Source organism: Orycteropus afer, unplaced genomic scaffold (genome assembly GCF_000298275.1).
Source record: "Orycteropus afer afer isolate SDZICR_OR568_19922 unplaced genomic scaffold, OryAfe1.0 scaffold00769, whole genome shotgun sequence".
NCBI lineage: Eukaryota > Metazoa > Chordata > Mammalia > Tubulidentata > Orycteropodidae > Orycteropus > Orycteropus afer.
This window is the reverse complement of record NW_006922356.1, coordinates 200,254-219,393: the sequence shown is the minus strand read 5'-3', so window position 1 is coordinate 219,393 and position 19,140 is coordinate 200,254. Positions and strand designations below refer to the sequence as shown.

At 38.3% G+C, this 19,140-nt stretch overlaps 1 protein-coding gene across 1 annotated transcript in view; it reads right to left on the bottom strand.

Moving 5' to 3' along the window:
• Positions 1 to 19,140, bottom strand: part of CNGB3 (cyclic nucleotide gated channel subunit beta 3) — a 237,372-nt gene that overhangs the window by 99,288 nt on the left and 118,944 nt on the right. Inside the window, exons 4-6 of the mRNA XM_007957655.1 lie at positions 11,619 to 11,773; positions 8,194 to 8,346; positions 7,107 to 7,315 (exon numbers count right to left, since the gene is read on the bottom strand). Coding sequence (XP_007955846.1) covers positions 7,107 to 7,315; positions 8,194 to 8,346; positions 11,619 to 11,773 — 517 coding nt within the window. The remainder of the gene's footprint in view (positions 1 to 7,106; positions 7,316 to 8,193; positions 8,347 to 11,618; positions 11,774 to 19,140) is intronic.

Here is a 19,140-nt window from a genome sequence, read left to right as displayed (position 1 = left end):
TTTTTTGACAATTTTGTTCCTTGAAACTTTCTCTTTCCAAAGAACTGTGACACCAATTCTCTTCTTGGTTGACCTTCTTATTCTACCTAGCTTCTACTTCTCTGGATCTTTCTTGGACTCTTAATATTCGCTAGGATTCAACTCTGTTTTCTTTTCTCCTCATACTTGCTTCCTGGGAAGTATCACCAGTTTTTATAGTTTTAAAGATCAGATCTGTTGATACCACAAATCTGTACCTCCACTGCAGATCACTTTTCAGGCTGTTGGTCTGTGCAAGCAACTGCCTTTTGTGTTCTTTGCTTGGTAGTTTCATTCACCTCAAATTTAACCTGTAACAAACTTGAATTTATCATCATTCTCCATTCCTCTTAAACCTATCTGTGCTCGTTTTCCTCCTGTTGACTCTGCTTTGGGTGTGAGCATCTTCATCTACACTGGCCAGTGATCTTAGACCACTCATTCACAGCTCCGTTCTCATCCAGTCAGCAACCATGTTCTGCTGATTCTTCTTCCAATTTTTTCTCATGTTCATTCTCTCCTTTCGGCACTGGTCTCCCTGCTTCGATCTTCTTCCTCTCAATCCATTCTATAATGGCATATAACATCTCCATTTACATTATATGCTACAATGACTCTGCAAAACTTCAAGAAAAAAAAAATATTCAAGCTTCCTTTCATGGTATACAAGGCTTTACTTTCTCTCCCTCACTCTCTGAAGGTTCCCATGCTATATAGCAGTTCATTAAATGCATCACAGTCTTACCTTGATGTGTTTGCCATGGTGTTTTTAGTGCTTGGAACATGTTTTCCTCTCTTTGGGAGGAGAGAGGTGCAGATAACACCAACTCAATTATCAAGACTTGGCTCAGGTGTCCCCCCTTCTCATGGCTTTTTCTGAGCCTCATAGCACCTTGAGCTTGCCTCTGTCATGACTCAAATAACAAAATCTCACCATTTGTCTTTTGCTTGTCTGTATTTACTCAAAACTACTTAAGAGGGTAGGAAGCATGTCTTTCTCTATTTCTCTGGTTGCTAATACAGTGTCAAACATGTAGCAGACACTCAGTAAATGTGTAATAAGTGGTAGAGGAATAAGGAGGCATTTGTTAATATTTAGATCTAAAAGAATTAATACTAATATTGTACCTATATTCCTATTTCAGATAAAGGTAAGGAGTGATTTTCTTCGCACTGTTTATTAGTTGATCAAAGTGTTATAACTTCAACCCATGGAAGCAGCATCTTCTAGCAGTTGTCATCCAAGCTGTCCAAGGCCAGAAGTTAGTTATTAGTATTGCAAACTTCCCAATTCTCCACTTTCTCTCACTTTTTTTTTTCCCCATGTAACTTTTACCCACATGCATATACCAAATTTTATGGAAATAGGTTAGAAAACATGTAAGTTGTGATCATTTAATGATTTGCTTTGAAATAAAATGGCTTACTGAGCCACAGGTAGACTAGTTACAGGTCTAAGTTGATAGCCTTGTAAGTCATGTACCAAACTTGGGTAAAATCAGTCAACTCCTTTAAAATTTGTATGAGACCAATAGACTCATTTCAAGTGTTAAGCAGTTAAGTTAAAATATTCCTCCTCCCCCCACCTAGGAAGAATGATTTTAGCACATTTATCCCTTTACCATTAGTGTTGTCTATGTTCTTATGATTGAATAAATGTAAATGATACTAAAACTTGCTCTATTAAATGAAAGTGCTATCTAGTGATTTTAAAATCCCACTTCTTTGGAGCACTAAATAAATTTGGCATCATTAGCCCTATGAGGATCAGCATGCTTACCGGTAATAATTAGGTACTTATTTTGAAAATGTCATCCCATTTTATTCTCTCTCGCTTTTTCTAAGCCTCATCATTATGCAGGCAACATTTCATCAGGGGAAGCTTACTTTAGGAAGAATATGCTAATTACACCAGAAATCCTTTTCCAACAGATCGTTTTTGAAGAGGGTATTATATTTACTTATTATTCACTTCTTCTGCTACACAAACTATAGACATTCCTTAATTTTGCAAAGAACAGTAGAGAAGTGTTTCAAAGATAATACTACAGTCTGGAACAATATAAGATACATTCTGACAGGAAAGTAAATACTATCAGCAGATCAACTGTAATACGTATGGAGTCATTATTCAAAGAAAGGAAATCCTTGAATCAAAATCGACAGCCATTCACTCCTACAAACATTTCTTATCTACTCTCTGAATTCCTAGAATGAGTAAGAAAATGAATATTGGGCCTGCTTTAAAGAAAATTAATTTCTGATAAGAAAGATAGCTACATATTCCACTAGGAGATGAGAGAGAAGTTAATAATTGTCTGAACATTCATTCAACAATTTACTGACCATCTTTAGAGACTGATTCTGGGCTAGGTGTACACACTGTCTCATTTAATTGTCACAATAGATTTATAGGAGGGGTACTTATATTTTCATCCTAAAGATGAAAAAACTGTGCTCATGATAGGGTAAATTTATTATTATTATTTTTAAGCAACACTGTTAGCTAATTTCAGAGACGAAATTTGGTCCTGATCTGTTTGCTTCTGCTACATCATAATTAGCCTATTCATTATTTAGCTAAAATATGACTAACGTATATGGAGCAGAGAATGGAATGGTTTATTTTCTTCAGGTCAGTTCCTAAACAATAACTGCGAGGATTAAGTATCAAAAGCAGTGACTATACTGGTGCTGAGCATCCATTTCCATGGAGCCTTATGATTGGTAAGTTTAGCAATTGGTAAATTTAGATTGTGGGTGGGATTATCTCATGTGTAAATAAATCCCATTGTCATTTCCAATTATATTCTTTCTGTCTATAGAGGAAGTTAGTGATCTTTGGTTCAAAATTACATCCTCTGTTTATGTAGCACCATTTTTAGAAGAAAGATTGGAAATAAATGTAGAAAATGTATAAACCTTCCTGATTCACTCACTTTTGGCTTTTAGCACCTCAGTGGGAATCATCTATTGTCTTTCACTTGTATATTTTCCTTTAAGACCTTCAGGAATTGATCTTTCCATCATCCAGCCCAGGTGCACTACCTGGCAACTTTAGGTGTTTAATAAATTTTTGCTGAATAAATGAATGGATAACTTGGTGGTACACACAAAAAGGAGCACTGATAACGAAATGCAGTGAGACTTTCAGGTTCAATACTCTATTTGTATCATCCTCTTACCAAAATGTAGTAAAATTTAAAGGCTAAAACAACCTCCGAACCCACTGTCTGCTGTTGAGTTGATTCTGACTCATAGTGACTGTGCAAGACAGAGTAGAACTGCCCCCATGGACTTTCCAAGGCTGTAAATCTTTATGTAAGGAAACTGCCTCATCTTTCTCTCATGGAGCAAGTGGTCAATTCAAACTCCCGACCTTTTGGTTAGCAGCTGAATGCTTTAACCACTATGCCACCAGAGCTCCTTAAAACAACCTATTCTGCATTAAAGAAACCATTAAACTTCTTTTGAACAAACAAAGCAATTAGTTTCTGCTCAGTATTTGTATCTCGTGATATTGCATTTTAAACAGAGCCCATTGAGTGTGTTTTTATTGGTTATTTTTCTTGCTTTCAACACTCCATTGTACACAAAGGCCTTTTAGAAAATTGAAAATAAAAGTCTCCCCTTACTGATTTTGTCATTTTCCATTTGTCAAACATTGATTTTCTTCCCCCTTGTGCATCTAATGGAGGTTGAAATTAGTGCTCTTTTTTTTTGTTGTTGTTGTTTACTTCTTATTTGTACACCATCATCATCATTCATCAAGCTGCCAGTAAGCTCTGGGGATAGTGCTGGTGAGTTAACTAATGCTCGGAAATCCACACAGGAATTTTTTGAATAGATTTTTACCTCAGCTTTGACTCTTGCCTTTAAAATTTCTTTCTAAGAAAGATTTCAAATATAGGGAGCTCTTCCCAGCAAATACATGTTTAAAAGAAAAAAATAATGCAAACTACTGATTTTTAGCCTTTGGATAAATTAAAAATACTCAAAAGAAAATATTCAGGAGATTATGGAACCTAACTTTCTGTCATGAAATGAATTGGGTCCCTCCAAAATATATGTCAACTTGGCTGAGTCACAATTCCCGGTTGTTTGGCAGTTGTGTAATGATGTAATTTTGCAGTTACGCAATGATCCTCCAGGATGTGATCTGATGTGAGAAGCCAATCAGTTGTAAGGGGATTAGGGTGGGATGCAACACCCATAATCAGATCACAGCCCAGGTCCAAGATCAGTGGCATTTCCCTGGCTGTGAGACCTGCATCACCTTTTATCTTATAAGAGATAAAAGGAGAGAGAAGTGAGCAGGGAAGGGGGGACCTACAACTACTAAGAAAAAAGAGCCAGGAGTAAAACATGTCCTCTGGACCCAGGGTGCCTGCACTGGGAACCTCCTAGACCCAGGCAAAGATTGATGTCAAGACACAGGTAGATCTCCAAGGAATGATGGGCATACAGGTGTTGAAAGGAGACAATAACCTTCCTCCAGAGTTGACAAAAAAAGAAAACCTTACCCTAGCTGGGGCTGGTGCTTTGAATTTGGAGTTCTAGCTTCTTAAACTGTGAGATAATAAATTTCTGTTTGTTAAAGTCATTCACTTGCAGTATTTCTGTTACAGCGGCACTCTAAAAACTAAGACATTTTCTTATCCACAAATATACATAAACCTAAGGTGCCAAAAGGAGCTCTGGTGGTGCAGTGCCTAAGGCATTTGATTGCTAACTGGAAGGCTGGAGGTTCAAACCCAACTACCACTCCTAGGAAGGAAGGTTGGGCAATCTACTTCCATAGTGATAATGCCTCGGAAACCCAAGGAGGGGTAGCTATGAGTAGGATCTGACTCGATGGCAGTGAGTTTGGTTTTGTTTTTTGGTAAGGTGCCAAAGACACAGTCATGCTGCTCTTCCTACATGTTCTGTGCAGCCCCTGCTGGGTGTTGTAAGAATGATGTCATAACGGACAGCTATTGGAAAGGAAACATCCATCTAGTTGGCTGGGGAAAGGGCAGAGGGGTACAGGCTATAGTTGGGTATTGTGAAAATATATTCTTTTGTTCCTGTCTTTGAAGGATTGGATTAGCTATGAAATTCCCTTGACACAGAGAGTAAATGCAGAAGGTAATTTTTCTGAAGAGCAAGAATGCTAGTAGTTTTAGAGGTAGGCCATTGCATTTAATCATGAGAAATGTGATGAATCTGGAAAGTGGAGAATGAAAAAATGAGAGACAAACTGATATCATATAATTAAAAAACCAAATCACATCATGATGTTCTATGTGTTTGTGATTTGTGTATAGCTGCAGATTGGGTGACTTCCTCTATATAGTCTGATGGAGGTCTTGATGGTTTATTGTTCTCTCATTCTTTTACAGTATTATCCAATAGTACTTTCCACAATAATTGAAATCTTCCACCCTGTCCAACATAGTGGCCATAAGTCATGTGTAATTATTGAACACTGGAAATATGGATGGTGTTGCTGAGAGACTTCAGGTATTTTTAATGTTATTTAATTTTAATTAATTAAAACTGAAATACAAAGAGACACGTGGCTAGTTGTCACCATCTTGGACAGTGCAGAGTTTACACTGACTAAAAGATTTATGACACTTTTTCTTTTCTTTTTAAGAAAAGCTAGGTTTTGCCAAAGTTTTCAAGTCTAAAATTTTGGACTTGATTTCTAGACTATGTGTAGGCATAGTGCTTGGTGCTGATGATACAATGACAAACAAGATAGTCTGTGCCCTACAAGGCTTCCAGCCTAGTGCTTTCTCACAACATCAGGATGTCACTTGAGAAAACTGAATAGTGCCTAATGAATGAAATAAGTCAACAGGTATCATTCTTATACCAGTTAATTTATTTACAGCCTTATTGAAAAAATATTGAGGTGAAATGCAGACTGTAATGTGTAAGGAGACAACTGCTTCATAGACTGAGGTGTGATTATTGCCAAATTATGCGTTCAATTCTTTCTTCTTTTTTATTTTGATAAAATACATATTGTATATGTATGGTTTTAATATTTCAGACTTGTCATTATCTCTGTATCCTGAAGTATTATCAAATTCAGAAACACTCACCATCTGAACCAGCATAGTGTAGTTGTTACGAGCACGGGTTTTAGAGTAAGACAGACCTAGGTTTGACTCCTGATTCTGCTACATTTCTAGCTCTGTGCCTTGGCAAATCACCTCCCCTTCCCTCTCCAAACTTCAATTTCCTCATCTGTAAGTTGGGACTAATAAGAATACATTCCTCATGTTGCTGTTGTTAGTTACCATCTAGCCATGGCAACCCCACTCGTGCAGAGTAGAACTACTCCATAGGATTTTCAAGGTTGTGACTTCCTTCCGGAAGCAGATCATTAGACCTGTCTTCTGACACATTTCTGGGTGTGGTTGAATTGCCAACTTTTCAGCTAGTAGTCCAGCACTTAATGATTTGCACCACCCAGGGACTCAATATTCCTCAGTTACTTACAGTGTGGTTAGAAGGATTATGTGAGACACTATAAGTAAATTAACTGGTGTAAGAATGGTACCTGTTGCCATCTAGTTGATTCTGACTTATTGCGATCCTGTAGAACAGAGAATTGTCCCATAAAGTTTCCATGGCTGTAGATCTTTAAGGAAGCAGACTGGCACATTTTTCTCCTGTGGAGTGGCTGGTGGGTTTGAACAACTGACCTCTCAGCAGCCTGGTGCTTAATCACTGTGCCACCAGGGCTCCATAAGAATGATAACTAACATTTAAAACACATTTACTATGCTTCAATTACAAGGACTTCACATGAGTCAATTCATTTAATTAACATTATGAGGAAGGCACTATCATTCCCATTTTAAAGATTAGGAAATTAGAGCACAAGGAGAGGCATGGTCCTCAGTACATAATGAGCACACAGTGTTAATATTGTTGTTCCTATTAGTATTATGGACTATTTCCTCTGGCTAAAGAACCACATATGCAAAGACAGCCAGTGAAACATTAAGCAAAAAAATTTTTTTAGTATATTTTTGTAGTTCAACCTGCTATTATTAATTTGACAATTTCTACTTCTCCCAAGTCCTACTTACTATTATTTCTCCTCCTCTTGTAAACTGGAGTCTGGGTTGGATTAATAGCATATCACAAAGGTAGATGATATCACATACGATGTCTGTTATAAACCAGTAGTGCATGTTGTCTGGTGTTTGATATGGAAAGACTAGACGCAGTGGAATAAACCAGCAATTCCAGTTGTAGGCAATGGTGACGAGCAGGAGCCACAGGAGGTAGAACCGATCTGAAAAAACAGCAACTGGAGTCATCTAAGTGCCAGGTAACAAACATTAAAATAATTCTCTTGCTTAGTTTGATAAAGTTGGGGCTATACCTTCTGGAAATAAGCAAATTGGTACAAGATGTTCTATTAAATGCTCAGCACACTTTTGGCATTGGGCTCTAAAAGGGTTGGTAATTGATCTTCTCTACTCCTCTAACACTGACCAGCATCCTTTCTGACTCCTAAAAGTGGCCACTTTTTGTCTATTCCCAAAGGTCACTGCACTATTTAAATCAGGGAAGGGTAAACACAAGAAAAGTCAGAGGCAAACTACTCAGGCATAATTGCTGCAATCTGTCTCTTGCTCATCAGTAGTTAAGCGGCAGGCTCTCCCAGAGCAGGTGGGAGAAGGGTCACGTCTTGCCTGAAGGGAAGAGTGCCAGGGAAAAGGCGCTGAAGTGGGAAGAGCAGAAAATAACAGAGTGCCTGCCCCTTCACTCACTGCCTTCCTCTGCCCAAGGGAGGATGTAGGAGGGGATTTGTTCAATTAGAATAATTAACAATGTGAATCCATGGAAGAAGACAGCACACACACACACACACACACACACACACACACACGTGGTGTCAGTGTACCTATTGCTGAGTGCTTTGATGCCCTCTTTTCAAAGGTAATTAATGGTAGGGCAGGTCTTGGGCTGCTTTTTAAAAACAGACAGTAGTAGTTTATCTTTTATTCTCACCAGAGAGGGGCAAATGATCCTTTATATATTACACAGCTTAAATTCTGCTTTCTAGACAGAATTACAATGTGGGCTAGGCAAGTAGAAGCCACCTGTGACTCTGATTCTTGATGTCAGCCAGTTCTCCCTCTGGGATAGTCCACTCTTTGATGTTACCTGTGTATGAATCTATGCTTCTTGAAAGTCTAATTTGCTTTAGATAATCTGTCAGAGGCAACTTCCGGAATTTACAACACAACATGCCATAGTAATCATCTTCTTGTAGTTTGGCTTCACTTCTCTGTGTTGATGACATAGCTGTGGGCTTTGCTTCATGCGAAAGAAAAGATGAAAAGCTTTTTAAGAGGTTAGATATCATTGATTATGCATTATTTTTAATTACACAATCTACTCAGTATTTTACCAAAGTTATGTGGTTAATGCTGAGTTGGAAGCTTTCACTGACTATGCAGAGGGTCATGCCTGCAAACTTCACTCTTAGGAGCAAGACTTTCTTGTGTTCTTCTCTAAAATATATTTAAAATCCCCAAAATAACTTTCAAAGCTTCTATTCCCTAATAAAACCATAGTTGAAAGAGGGAACAAACTCATTTATAATGTGCAATCAAACTGTCTCTCTCTATTCTGTTGATCTAGTTTCACCCTATTTTATTAAGTTCAGTCCTATCCCAGTATATTACCATTGTAGAAGGATCAAGTTAGTTTAAGGAGCAGAAAGCTTTGATTTCTTCAAGTCAGAGCATTTGAGATATTTCTGCTTTCAATATAGGCACACGAGACAAATTTTCATGACACTTAAAATAGTTTCTGAAAATATTCTGAAGACACTGGAATTTGGAAATATACATCAGGTTTAAAGCTCACATTATTAATAAAGTGTCACAAAAGAGTTACAAATGGAATATTTGTAAATAGAAACTTGATTCTCACATCTTTTGGAACATAAATGAAGTCACTGCATAGGATTTACACTGAACAGAAACATTACGAATGTATACCATTCCATAGGTTTTAGTTTCTTGCTTTAACCTCATACATAATCTTTAAGTTATGGGTAAATAAAGCTTACAATTTTTCTTTCCAGTACATCTTTATCAAACTATAATGACTCTCTATGATTTATTTTGGCTACTTTTTCCAAAGAAACTTTTACGATGCAGTTTATTTTGCAGATCCAACTTCCTATACATAGCATTATAAGTAAATTTTCAACCCCATTCCATGTAAATAAAAATTTGAGTTTTCTTTATTATTAAACAATCAAACTTTCTTCTATGTTTTCTATTCATATATATATATTTTACATAAATATAATCAGTATACATTGCTCTCATGCTCTGGTTTTGTACTTATTTCATAAATGCACTTCTGTAATTATTAACAGAGTTAACAATGGTTATTCCTCTTATGTGAGTAGTTTTGCTGCCTTTGCTCAATTGTATACTTAGGTAGTATCCCTGTATTTTTATAAAGCTTAAGCTCTTTATGTAGTGGATCAGTGACAACAAAGGAAATCCTCAATAGATGCAATGGTGGATTCAAACTTACCAACAATCATTAAGATGGCATAAGACTGCCAACGTTTAGTTGTTATGCATAAGGTCAATATGTAGTTGGAGATGACTTAAGAGCAAGTAACAACAACCAGCTATATATTATGAATATTCTTAATTAATATTTTGCAATGAAACTTGCTATAGCAGATACTGAAAGACCCTGGGTCAACCCAAAGATGCTGCAGAGGGGTCCCTGCGACTCTCTGTTAAAAGTTTTTTTTTTTTTTTTTTTCTAATTGTCCAGTGTGCCTGAACTTCTGGGAGGTTAACAACACCCCAGCAGCAGCCGTCAACCAGTGAGAGACATGAGTTGGTGGATCGATATCCCTGCTTCTTCCACTTTCTTTAAGATAATTCTTATCTGTGATCCACATAGTTTTTCAGTGGGATCAAGCTTCGGTTGCCCACAGCATTAACCCTCTCATAACACACTCTTTATTGGCTTAATTTCCTTCTCTGTCTTTCCCACTTTCACTGTCCTTCCTGGATTACTCTAAAAATAAGCTAAATGAAGTTGCCATGGAGTTGACTCTAACTCATGGTGACCCATGTGCTACAGAGTAGAAGTGTGTTCCATAGGGATTTCTTAAGTGTAATTTTATTTTTTTCTTTTAATATTGTACATTGGGTGCAAATTTACAAAGCGATTTTGATTTACTTTCAACAGTTCATGTGCATTTGTATTCACAGCTCCAATTACTATTCCCAACCATAAAATTATCTCTTCCCCTCCTTTCCCTGGGACTACCCCTCCCAGTGCCCTTCTTAACTATGCATTCCTGTCTGTTCAGCTTTCCCTCTATGTTAATGCTGCCCCTCTGGTGTCTCATGTTACTTGATCTAAGGGGTGCATTTCCCTAGAGTAGGTGGGTGCATTGCCCTGGGGTAGGTGTTCTGCATGTAGGTCTTTCTACTGTTGGGCTGAGAGCCATTCCATGGAAGTGAGTTCATTTCTAGGCCCAAAGGGTAACTGGAACCATAGTCTTGGGGGTTCCACCAGTTTCTATCCAACCAATAATTCTGGTCATTTTTGTATTTTTGAATTTTGTTCCACGTTTTTCCTCTCACTCTATCCAGGATTTCCAGTTTTGATCCTTTTCCGAGTGTTTTGCATTGGTAACTGGGCACCATCTAGTTCTTCTGGTCTTGGGGTCATGAAGGATGAGGTCCTGGTGGTCCATTTTACCTTGGACTAATTGTTTCCAGAAGCCTTTGATTTTCTTCACTCTTCTTTGCTCCAGATGAGAAGAAGCCAATAGTTGCATCTTAGATGGCTGCTCAAAAGCTAAGACCCCAGACACTAGTCACCAAAATAAGTAGTAGAATAAGATTTTTATGTATTATGTTGTACCAATTGAGCATGCTGTCCCCTGAGATTATGATCCTAAGCCTGCAGGCCCAGTAATTCTCTCTCTCAAGGTGTTTGATTGTCTCTGAGAAGGTATTCCTACTCTGTCTTCTGTTGCTTCTGTAATGTGTGTGGCTAGTTTTGTAGCACAAGTGCATATGTAAGATCATCTTCAGCCAAATCTACTTGGTCTGGGGTACATTCCTGTCAGCTGATCCCCACCTGATCTTCTCACCAGTCCATGCATTTATCCATAGCCTGGTGTTTGGTTTAGCAGTAATATTAATGGTGACAGATTAACAGGACTTTTTTTTTGCAGCACTTCTGGGTGGGTTGGAATGAATCTTTCAGTTAGCTGCCCAGTGCAATTTTTGCCCCCACGGACCTCAAAATAAATTATTTGTGCTGGGGAAACCTTGTTGTTGTTGTTATGTGCCGTCGAGTCGGCCCCGACTCATCGTGACCCCTCCTTGGGTTTCCGAGGCAGTATCACTACGGAAGTAGGATTGCCCAACCTTCCTTCTGAGGAGTGGCTGGTGGGTTTGAACCGCCAGCCTTCTGGTTAGCAGTCAAGTGCTTTAGCCACTATGCTACCAGAGCTCCTAGTTAGGGTAATTTTAAAGTAAAAATCCTCTCATAACTCTGTTCTTTCTGATACTTTGAAGTACAGTGCTTACCAAGTTGAGGGCTGCCTTCAGGTGAGGATACATCTTCCTCTGCCAACTTTTTCTTATAGAGGGCTGTTCTCTGACGCATTCTGTTCACCAGGTTGTGTAGGTGGGCATCAGCATACTCATTTATAACAGGAGTTCTGGATGGTTTGCTTTTTGGACTAAATGAGAAAGAAAAAATTCACAGAGATGGGTTATGAAGAGATACATAAAGGAGAGGGATTAAGTTTTTTAATTTTCCTAATAAACTCAAGGTTATTAACTGCCCTTTAATATGATTGAATAGAACAATTTATACATTAAGTTTGATGGAAATAGTGCTGGTGGAATATAAATTTGACATTGGAGAATGAGCAACTGACCATTCTTGACCATATTGGATCTTGGTGTCTATCGTTCTGCCATTGAATTGTATCACTAGAAGAAAAAAAGCTATAGTTAATGTTGTAGGCAGCCTTCTAATGGCTCCCCAGATTTCTTGCCTATTGTTATACATGTCCTGCATTATCCTGGGGACCTTGAGTAGGATGGATTTTACTCTCATATAATTGTTAGCTGCTGTTGAATTGCCCTGACTCACAATGAGTCTATCTACAACAGAATGAAACACTGCTCAGTCCTGCGCCACCCCCATGATCAGTTGAGGATTGGACTGTTAGGATCAATAGAGTTTTCATGGGCTGATTTTCAGAAGTAGATTGCCAGCTCCTTCTTCCTAGTCTGTCTTAATCTGCAAGTCCTGTTGAAACCTGTTCATAACAACACTCAAGTCTCCATTGAAAGACAGGTGGTAGCTGTGCATGAAGTGCCCTGACTGGGGACTAAATCTGGATCTCACACATGAAAGGCAGGGATTCTACCACTGAACCACCACTATCCTCTGCTCCCATGATTTGTTTTGTTATGTGGCACTGTTGAGATGAGATTTTCCAGGCTGGCCTGAGCTAACCACACAAGCTTTTTAGAAGCAGAAATTGGCTCTAGCTTCTGACAGAGGAGTTGTTGTTTTATTTGTCATCTAGTCAGAGAAGAGTGTCAGAGATTTGAAGCACAAGATGGTTTGACTTGAGAGATATTCTCTATTGCCATCTTCAAACAAGAAGGTGGCCATGTGATAGGAACTGCAGGAAACCTCTAGGAGCTGAGAGTAATCCTCAACTGACAACCAGCAAAGAAACAGGGACTTCAGTGCTACAATCACAAGGAACTGAATTCTGCCAGTAATTTGAATAGCTTGGTAGTGGTTTCTTCCCCAGAGCCTTCAGATAAGAACCCAGCCTTGTTGACACCTTGATTATGGCCTTTTGAGACCTTAAGCAGAGAACTCAGTTAAGCCCACACAGGCTTAGATCTACAAAACTGTGAGTTAATTAATGAACGCTTTCTTAAGCTGCCAAATTTGTGGTGATTTGTTGCACAGCAATAGAAAATGAATAAAACTTGTGTGCTTTAACAGATTGCCTTTTTAGAAAATTTGGAAGCAGACTTGTGCAGAGTATAGTATGAACACTAGCATACTTCCTAAAGTTCTCAGTTTCCTCACAGGTTTTCCTCATAGATCTCACTCTCTGCCTTCTCTCTGAGACTGGACATGGTACACACAGGCCCATATAGCCTCTATCTCTTTCATCTCCTCACATTCATAGTTGCCCTTTCCATCTCACTTCCAAACTAGAGTCCATGAATTTTACATTGGAGCTGGGTAAACTGTGGATACCATTTAAAGGAAACCCCGTATAAGCCCCCTTCCATCCCCCCCCACATGACTATATCCATCTATAATTGTTTACAGATCCCCTGACCATTGTTGTCTTTTCCTCTTCCCTTCTTGTAATTATTGTAAACTTTATACCTCATTTAAAGGTCAAAGGTCCTTCCTTAGCATGAAGATTCTTCAGATGTGTCACACTAAGACCTTTACAAGCCTGCTTAAGAATGGTGAAGACTGAGCTTCAGAAAAAAATCTAATATATCTTAAACAACACAGCAATAGGTAGACACTACTAGCTCCACAACATCAGGAAAACTTTTTGTGATTAAGAAATGGTGCCATATATATCATTTCTCTGGTTACTTCCTAAAATCTTAGTATGTCTACTATATGCATCCATCAAACATTTATTAAGTTTCTACTTTAGGCACTGAGAGTGTAAAGACAAGTTAGAGACTAGCCCTATGAATGTTCATAATTTAATGGAGGAAGGAAAGATTTAAATAAATAACCAATAAAAATCAATAAAGATATGCACAAAGGGCTATATCCAGAGTGATCTCAGCCTAGGATACCAAGTAGGGGCTTCAAAGAAGAAGTACTTGAAGTCTTAAAGATTTGGCAGACATTTTTGTTGTTGTTGTTGCTTTTTATAATTTATTTTAAATTTTTAAAATTGTGATTTGAGTGAAAATTTACAGAGCAAAATCATTTTCCACCTTTTGTCTCATGACATTGCCTGCAGTTCCCCACAATGTAATAGCTCTCTTCCCACTTCTTCCCGATAGTTACCTCTTCCCTGTGTCCTTCCCTCCTGTGCACTCCTGCCCCCTGAGCTGTCTCCCTGTGCAAACACTGCCCTTCTGTTCTCCCATGACTGATTGCTCCAAGTAGTGTATCTACCCGATGTAAATGTTCACCCAATATGCCTGTCTATTGTTTGGCTGGAAGCCACAGGAGTGAGTTCAATCCCAGACCTGAGTGGTGGCTAGGGGCCATGGTCTTAGGGGTCTCACCAGAATCTATCAGACCAGCAAACCTGGTCTTGTTTTTATGATTTTGAGTTTTGTTCCACATTATTCTCCCCCTCTGTCTAAGATCTCCTGTACTGATCCCCCTTTGAGTGGTTGACAGTAGCAGGACACCATCTAGTTTTCTGGTCTCATGGTCATATAGGCTGAGGTTTGTACGGTCTACCAGTCCTTTGGACTAATTGTTTCCATGCATTTTTTTTTATTTTCTTCATTCTTCTTTGCTCTGGATGAGGAGAGACCCATCATTGCATCTAGATAGCCACTTGCAAACTTTTAAGATCCTAGTCTCTACCACCAAAGTAGGATGTAGAACAATGTTTTTGTGTAGTATGTTATGCCAACTGAGCTTGATATCCTCTGTTATTATGGTCCTGAGCCCACAGGTCCAACTACTCACTTCCTCAGGGTAGCTGGCTGTGACCAAGAAGTCAACACAACATTGATGCTTGTCAGCTCTACTGTAAACCTGAACATTTTCACAATGCATGTAAATACACATGTAGAAACATTGTCTTTTAGCAGACTTCTAACAGAAATGGAAGAAGGCTTTTTCATTTCTCAGACTTTGAGAGAAACTTTTTTCAAAGATGTGAAAAAACATGACATATTCTGGGAACAGCAAGTATTTTGGTATGACTGGAACAGGGTGTGTGTATTGAGGGTGCCAAGTAGTGGGAATGGGTCTGGATAGATGAGTGGAAACAGGTTGTGACAGTCATATATGCATTGTTTAGGCCTTTGGACACTGACCTATAGGCTAAGAGGAGCCAATACAGAATAAAAAAATGAAGGATATAAGCAGATAGATTTGTGTTTTTGAGATGTGGCAATGGTGGAAGGATGGACTGAAGAGGAGCACTGTCAAACATGGAGGCACAGAAAGAAGTTATCCTAAGAGGTTAGGTTTGAACTGATGAAAGAAATAGAGAGGGATTAAAGAAACATTTTACAGGCAGAATTCACAAGATTTGATGTCTTTTCTGTAGCTTTTGGATAAATTCAGATAAGGAATCAAAAGAAAATTCCTAAGTTCCTATCAGAAGATATTAGATTCATGAAGATGTCATTATATAAATAGGAATTCAGAGAGCAGATATTTCTACGTGGTGGGTACATGAAGAAAATTAGTTCTTTTTGTGTATGTTGAACTGAAAGTTTTTATAGGATCTTATATGAAAGGATCTTGTTTGTGATACTCAGGAGACATTCAGAAATGCAGTTCTGGTGCTAGGATATTGGTGGTCATCAACATATACAGGATATTTGAAGCAATGTATACGGATGACATCATCACAGACTGTGAAGTTCTCAAGATCAAGACCTATGTCTTATTTCTTATAAGCCTATGACAAGGTACATTTCTAATAAATGCTTATTGAATAAATGAACTCACTAGTTCTAACCTTTTGTTTGACCTTATTTGAAGTGCCTCTATGTTCTTAAAAAAATCTATAGAAAGTGAAGTTGAGGGTTGTTGGATCATTAACTGTAAAGTCAGAATATTCAAACTGTCAAAATGGGTAATTCAAGCTTTAGGGACATGTTTTTTTTTTTGTCTGTAAGCCCTAATTGACCATATAATTGCCTCTGCACCACACCAGTTTTCACTGTGCAAACCTGCCTTATGGTTAAAATGTTGGAAATCAGAGTAGAGAGCACACAACCATTTTAGATACACATGGATATATATTTATAAGTTTCCCTTACTATAACATATTGTTTTTATATTTGCTATATATTCATATGTTAGTCTATTTCATCTTCTTTTTCTTTCTCCATCTTCTTTTCAATGGTAATCCTTGCACTTCTCCCCAGCCTACATATACAGAAGCTATGAATGTATTTTTCTTTAGGTAATTTTGTGCATGAACAAGGCAAATTCAGTGGAATAAACATATATTTCATGAAATAAACAAACAAAAAATGGAGTAGTAATAGAATAGGAAGCCATAAATGTGCCTTATGTTAATATGATTCATTTGAGCTATATTTGATATTTCTAGATCTTATAACTAACCGTATGTTTTTAAAGAAACGTGAAGTAGTCAAGAATTTCATCTTACTTGGATCCACAATCAATGCCCATGGAAACAGCAATCAAGAAATAAATGATATATCACATTGGGAAAATGTCCTGCAAAAGACCTCCTTGAAATGTTATAAAGCAAAGATGTCACCTTGAGGACTAAGAAGTACCTGACCCATGCCATGGTGTTTTCAATCACCTGATGATATCCACATGAAAGCTGAACAGTGAATAAAGAAGACCAAAAAAGAATTGATGCCTTTGAATTATGATACTGGCAAATAATATTGAATGCATCATGGACTACCAGAAAAAAGAACAAATCTGTCTTGGAAGAAGTGTAGCCGGAATGCTTCTTAGAAGTGAGGTTGGTGGGACTTTGTTTCATCTACTTTGGACATGCTATCAGGAGTGACGAGTACCTGGAGAAGGACAGCATGCCTGGCAAAGCAGAGAGTCAGAAAAAAGAGGAAGCCCCACAAAGAGATGCACTGTCACAATGGCTGCAACAATGGGCTCAAATACAGCAATGACTGTGAGGACAGTGTAGAAACGGGCAGTGTTCATTCTGTTGCACGCACATAGTGTTGCTATGAGTTGAAACCTGCTTGACACAATGTAACAAGAACAAAGAATTATTTTTCATAATTTTTGATGAAAGATTCAGTAAACAACATAAATATGTTATGAGTTCTGAAAATTATTGAAAATAGGAAGAAACTCTTATTGGATAGGTATCTTTTCTTGAAATAGATAAGACTTTAAAAATAGGTTTATTTACTGATGGAAGAATGGTTATTTGAGCAACAGCAAGTATTTTGGTATTCCTTTTTTAGGTAAAAGGACAGAAAAGAATCATTTATTTGAAAAAATAATAGAATTATATCGTAGCAATATTTCTCATTTGTCTAAATTCAGTCAGATTTATAGACAAAAATATTATACAATGAACATTGTTCCTTTACTGGTGATCCCAGATGATTCTATTCCATGGCAATGAGTTATAGTAAGATTGGGATGGGTGAGAAGCACCACTTTCTTTTGTAAAGTGGAGAAGGGCCACTGTGAAAGGGAAATAGTAAAGAAAAACTAATACTAAAGAAAAAGAAGATCAGCTTTAAGAAATAATACAAATACAAGATGTGGATCTGGAAATTGATTCTTTTACAACGATCTGTTTATGAGGACTCTTGGAAAGTACTGCACATCCATGGTTACATGTTCCCTAATTTAATATTGTTGCTTTAGGATACTATGAAGGGAAGACTAGTTTTTTTTTTTTTTTAATTGTGATTTGGGTGAAAGTTTACAGAGCAAATTCACTTTCCATACAGAAGTTCACATATACTTTGTCTCATGACATTGACCACAGTTTACCACAATGCAACAGCTCCCCTCCCACTTCCTCCCTATAGTTACCTCTTTCCCATGTCCATCCCTCCATGCACTCCCGACCCCTGAGCTCTCCCCTGTGCATAAACAGCCCTTCTTTCTCCCATGATTGATTTCTCCAAGGAGTGTATCGACCTCAGGTATCCACTCATATGCCTGTCTTTTGTTTGGCTGGAAGCCACAGGTGTGGGTTCAATTCCAGACCTGGAAGCCAGCTAGGGGCCATAGTCTCAGGGGTTCCACCAAGCTCTATCAGAACAGAAAACCTGGTCCCCCCTTTTTTTTTCCCAAATGATTTTGAGTTTTGTTCCACATTGTTCTCCCTCTCTATCCAGAATATCCTACCTAGATCCCCCTCTGATTGGTTGACTGTGGTAGCCAGGCACCATCTAGTTCTTCTGGTCTCATAGTTGTAAAGACTGTACATCAGATCACATGATGTACCAGTCACTAGGACCAATTGTTTCCATGAATCTTTGGTTTTCTTCATTCTTCTTTCTCTGGATGAGGAGAGACCCACTGTTGCATCTAGATGGCTGCTTGCAGGCCTTTAAGACCACAGTGGGTATTCGCCAATATAGGAGGTGGAACAATGTTTTGTGTAGTATGTTATGACAATTAGGCCCTGTGACTATGGCCCCGAGCCCACCAGTTCAACTACTTGGTCCCTCTGGGTAGCTGGCTATGACCAAGAAGTAACTACAAGCTCTACTATACACCTGGGAATTCTTACAGATCATACAAATACACTTATAAGACCATTGTCTGCCAACCCTATGCATGGTCTTGGGTACACTCCCCGCTTCATAGACATACCGAATAGTTCAGCCCATCCACCCATCTATCCACCCATCTACTCATGTTTGCCTTCACTGACAACGCAGTACTGTATATGCAAAAGGGTTCATCTTTGTTGTCTGTACCTCCTATGTACCACTCTATGTTTTCCTCTTCCTCAATGCCACCATGTTGATCACTCAAATTTGGTACATTGCCCTTCTCTTCAGCCAATTCAATACTTATCCCTTCCTATCTAACAGTGTTCCCTCTCCTCCTCTCCCACCCCTGGTAACCAACAAAGAAAATTTCCTTCCATAGATAAATCTTTCCTTGATTTTACAATAACGGACTACTACAATATTTGTCCTTCTGTGATTGTGTTATTTCACTCAGCATAGTGTCCTCCAAGTTCATCCATGTTATGCAGTGTTTTGCAGATTCTAGGTTATTCTTTAGGGTGGCATAGTATTCCATTGTGTGTATGTGCCATAGTTTGGTTTTCCATTCCTCAGTTGATGGACACCTAGGTTGTTTCCATCTTTTGGCTATTGTAAATAGTGCTGCGATGAACATGGTGTGCATATA